Below are 4194 nucleotides of genomic sequence, written 5' to 3'. Positions count from 1 at the left end.
TTTTAGTCACCCAAATTAACTAGAGCACATTCAAAGCCTAGAAAGACTCTTTTGGACTCACTAGTCTTGGGCAACAAAGTACTTCTTAACAAACACACAAAATTATTCCAAATTCCAACACACACAGTCCTAGACACTAGACTATGTTTTATTAATCAAGCAGTTCCAAAGTGATCATAAAGCAGCCAACCAAATTTAGAGCACATTTTTCACATCACTCTTTTTTTGTGCTTTTTTTTTCCTAGCATTTCCAACAAGAGGCAGCCACAATAGGCCTGGATTTCCAGCCAAGCACCAGGCAACCTTTCTCTTCCACAATGGTGTACCCTTCACAAGCCTCCATCTTCCCAAGCCACTCCCTGGCCAGCGCCACCTTCTTGAGCGGCGCCGCCTGGAACCCGGCCCGGCTCATCCTCCTCCTCCACTGGTCCACCCTCTCATGCCTCTCAAACCTAGCAGGGCCTTCACAGCATATGATATTCTTAATCTCCTCGGCAAAGTAGAACTGCTCAATCTTAGCCCTCTTGGTGTCATACTTAGGCAACATAACGTCCAAGGAATCGAAAATCGCCGAATAGTAATGCAAAGCCTCCATGAACCTCCCAAGGAAGAAAGGCCCATTGTGGCTTGAATCTTGCTCAACCAGGACCAAGACTTTTGGTGAGAGCTCATGAATTGTTTGGAGTACAGAATTCAAAGCTCCTCTGCTCTCTTTCACCACACAATGAAGCTGGAGAATGCTGTTTACCACAATAACTTCTTCTTCACTAGTGGTTATGTCTTTAGTACTCAAATCTTCCAAGTTTAATTTCACTACGAAGAACTCCAGGTTTATTCCCAAACTGCTTGCGTAGAGCTCCAGCTCGTCTCCGATCATTTGGAACCTGTCATCGCCGAGGCCAACCGCAGTAATTCGCAGGCGTTTAGGCGGGTGGCCGGGGCGGGCGGCGAGGCCTCGTATGAGGTCCCGCCATTGGTGTCCATGCGGTAGACCTAAGGACAACCCCAAGTCAACAACATGGACAAAACTCTCTCCCTCAAAGGCTTCTAATATTGCGGCATTAGCCACAAAGTGACCAAATTGAATATGTGGGCAAATCTCATAAACAAGGCGTAAAGCCTCTTCCTTTTTCTCCAGACCATTACGGTAATCAACAGGGTTACCAATCGTAGACCCCACAAAACCAACTGCCCTAAGTGGGCTTACCATCGCTAAGCGATCGGCTAACCCTTGGACAAAGCAAGAAGCGACCCTCTGAAACGATGAGCCAAAGACCAAAGCATTGGCCCTCAGCTCGGACAGCAGCACCGAGGCATGAGCCTTGTCCCGGCAGGCCACGGCCTCGGCACAGGCGATGAGGAGCTGAACAAGCCTAATCTCGTCGGCCTCTCCATCATCGGAGGAGCCTCCGCCATCTTGATCGTCTCCCATTAGGGCTGCAGCCGCCTCCTCGACAGCCTCAGCCGCAAGGTATCTTTGCGAGTAGGTCCATACATGGTCGCGAAACTGCAGCTTCGACGGGCTATTCAGGCTGTTAGTGCTGGCGCTGCGGCTGATGCCACTGCTATAACTGCTTCCTCCTCCGCTGCCGCCGCTATAAGGAATAAAAATATTACTATTATTGCTCGGTACTGATTCGGGGTCGAAACTCACATTTCGCCTCATCCTCTTGTGTTCTCTGGTCTCTTCTGAAAAGGGTAGGCCATTGACGTGGCTTTGCAATGTGGGCATGTAAGGAAAAGGGTACCAAGCCATGGCTGACAAAGTAAGCTCAAGACCATTCAGTTGGTCAACATTAGTCCTTTCATTGCCATTGATATGGTAATTACCAGCCATTTCTTGAGCCTACCCTTTATTTTATTTTTCTCTTTGCTTTTATTTGCTCTCTTTATTTAGAGGTATATTCAATAAGGCCCTGAAAGACCCATCCCCAAGAGATCATGCTTATAAAGAACTACACGCACGCTTTCTTTTCTTGTTAACGAGAAAACCAAGGCTCTCTCTCTCTCTCTCTCTCTCTCTCTCCCTCTGTGTGAAAACACCAGATTCTCGCGCTCTTCTCTCTCTCTCTCTCTCTCTCTCTCTCTCTCTCTCTCTCTCTCTCTCTCTCTCTAATATATATATATATATATATATTAAAAAATGATGATTAAAACATAACAAAAAAAAAAAGAAGAAAGAAGAAAAGGAAGTGAGGCCAAAAGAATATATTTTGGATGCATTGGTTGATGTCTTCCAAAAACTAGGCATAACGCGACAAAAAAAGCATAGAACAATGAAAGGGAAAATCATTTCTGTCGTTCTCCCACCGTTTTGGAATTGCGTTTTTGTTCCACATCTCCAGAGCCGACAATGGAAATACTTTAAATAGGATCACCTCTCATCTTTCATTGTTGTCTTCATTTCCGCAAAGGCACAAACTTTTTACACTTCTACTTAGCTCTTGTTAACATTTTTTACTCTAGTGGATAAGTTCCCTAATCCTTGAAATTCCTTAATTGAGTAGACTGATCGTGATGCACTAAGGCTCGTCTATAAAGATTTATGTTTCTAAATCAATTTCTTTAATTTGTAAAGATAATGTTACAAAACCCAAGTTTTTAAATTGACATGATAATGAAATTCCTTGTGTTTAATTTACTAAAATGTGAGATTAATCTACTGCATGTTTTGAAAAATATGAACATTCTTTTGTCTTTTTAAATTGCGCAAAATGTATCTCTAATATTGGATTTGGTCAAAATAATTATACAAAAAGGCATTAGGGTCTTTCAATATAAAAATATATGATGGTTCTCTAAAAGAATCCTAAAGGCACTGATTTTGATCTTCAATATTCTTTGGCATTTAATATAAAACAATTTTGATTTTTCTTATATGTCTAATTTGTGTTGAATACTCGACAAAGTTGCCACCCTTTAAGATCAAATGGGCGTTTATGCAGGACAAGTTTCTTTTCTTACATATCATGAATAAATTTTGTGTGCTTAAAGAATAATCTTTACGTTTTTTTAAAAAAACAAATACAGGATGATTTTCACATTTATATTAAACACAAAAGAAGATTTTGATATTATCTATTTTTAAATTTAAACACGAATTACTAATGGATCTTCCTTTTAGCTAAACTGGTCAATTCAGAAAGAGTTAATCCCACAAATGATCTCTGAAGTTTACCCTCAATCTCACTTTAATCCATGACTTTTAAAACGCCGCATAGTTGGTCTCTGAGATTTTATTTTGTTTCAGCTTCGGTTCTTCTATTAACTAGATGTTAGATATTTGAAGGAATGTGTAGAAATTAGGGATCAAAATTGAAAATATCTAAAGTTTAGGGACTAAAACAATAAAAATAAAATTTTAGTTTACACATATAGTCTCTAAATTTTAAATGTTTTCAATTTTGGTATTTAATTTATATATATTTCATCAAATATTTAACACCTAACAGAATGACTGAAACTGAAACAAAGTAAAATTTCAAGAATATGTGAGACGTTTTAAAAATTATGAATTAAAATGAGATTAAAAGTACACTTCGCAGACCGAATTAACCCTTCAGAAAAAAATTATATTGTCAAGGGTAAAGTTTTCCTCTTATTGACACAATCCTTGTAAGGTAACATTTATAACTTTATGGACCTAGTGTTACTATACAATCAATGCCCTACTACATAATTTTCTTGTGGAAGGCACAAGTACTTTCTTTGTCGTCAACACTCAGAAATTATTCAAACCCAGATGAAAGCAATAGTGGAGGCAGGTTGGAGTGGGACCAGGCAAATGTGGGTCCCAGGTCCCTCGTGTGCAAGAATTATGTATTATATATAATCAACTCTTGCACTATAATACTTTTGGCATATGCAATGACGCATGCATATATATGCATGCATGCATGCATGCAGTATCATGATCAATTATAAACTCGCCGGCTTCGCGTAACAACATTCATAAAGTACCAACTATGTGGCCCAAATTTTGTGCCTCGAGTCGTCTTTGAGAACTCTACGCTTTCAACTTGTACGTATATATGTATAAATATAAGAACATAAATATTTTTTTTAGTGCACATTGGATACTATATTTTCGTACCATGAATTAACTATACGTATAAATATAACGATATATAATACATGCATGGGTTGTTAAATTTTCATATATAGGATAATAATCTTGTTCTTCACGACCTGTGT

The 4194-nt window shown here is 39.1% G+C and overlaps 1 protein-coding gene across 1 annotated transcript; it reads right to left on the bottom strand.

The window, feature by feature from the left end:
• Window positions 1-241: 241 nt before the first annotated feature.
• On the bottom strand, window positions 242-1837 carry LOC21390331 (DELLA protein GAI). Its single transcript, XM_010106876.1, has one exon. It carries the CDS (start codon window positions 1835-1837, stop codon window positions 242-244), a length of 1596 nt encoding a protein of 531 aa, XP_010105178.1.
• Between the last annotated feature and the right edge of the window lie 2357 nt (window positions 1838-4194).

Source organism: Morus notabilis, unplaced genomic scaffold (assembly GCF_000414095.1).
Source record: "Morus notabilis unplaced genomic scaffold, ASM41409v2 Scaffold2182, whole genome shotgun sequence".
Lineage (NCBI taxonomy): Eukaryota > Viridiplantae > Streptophyta > Magnoliopsida > Rosales > Moraceae > Morus > Morus notabilis.
Note: the sequence above shows the minus strand (reverse complement) of the source record. Positions and strands in the feature narration are given on the sequence as shown.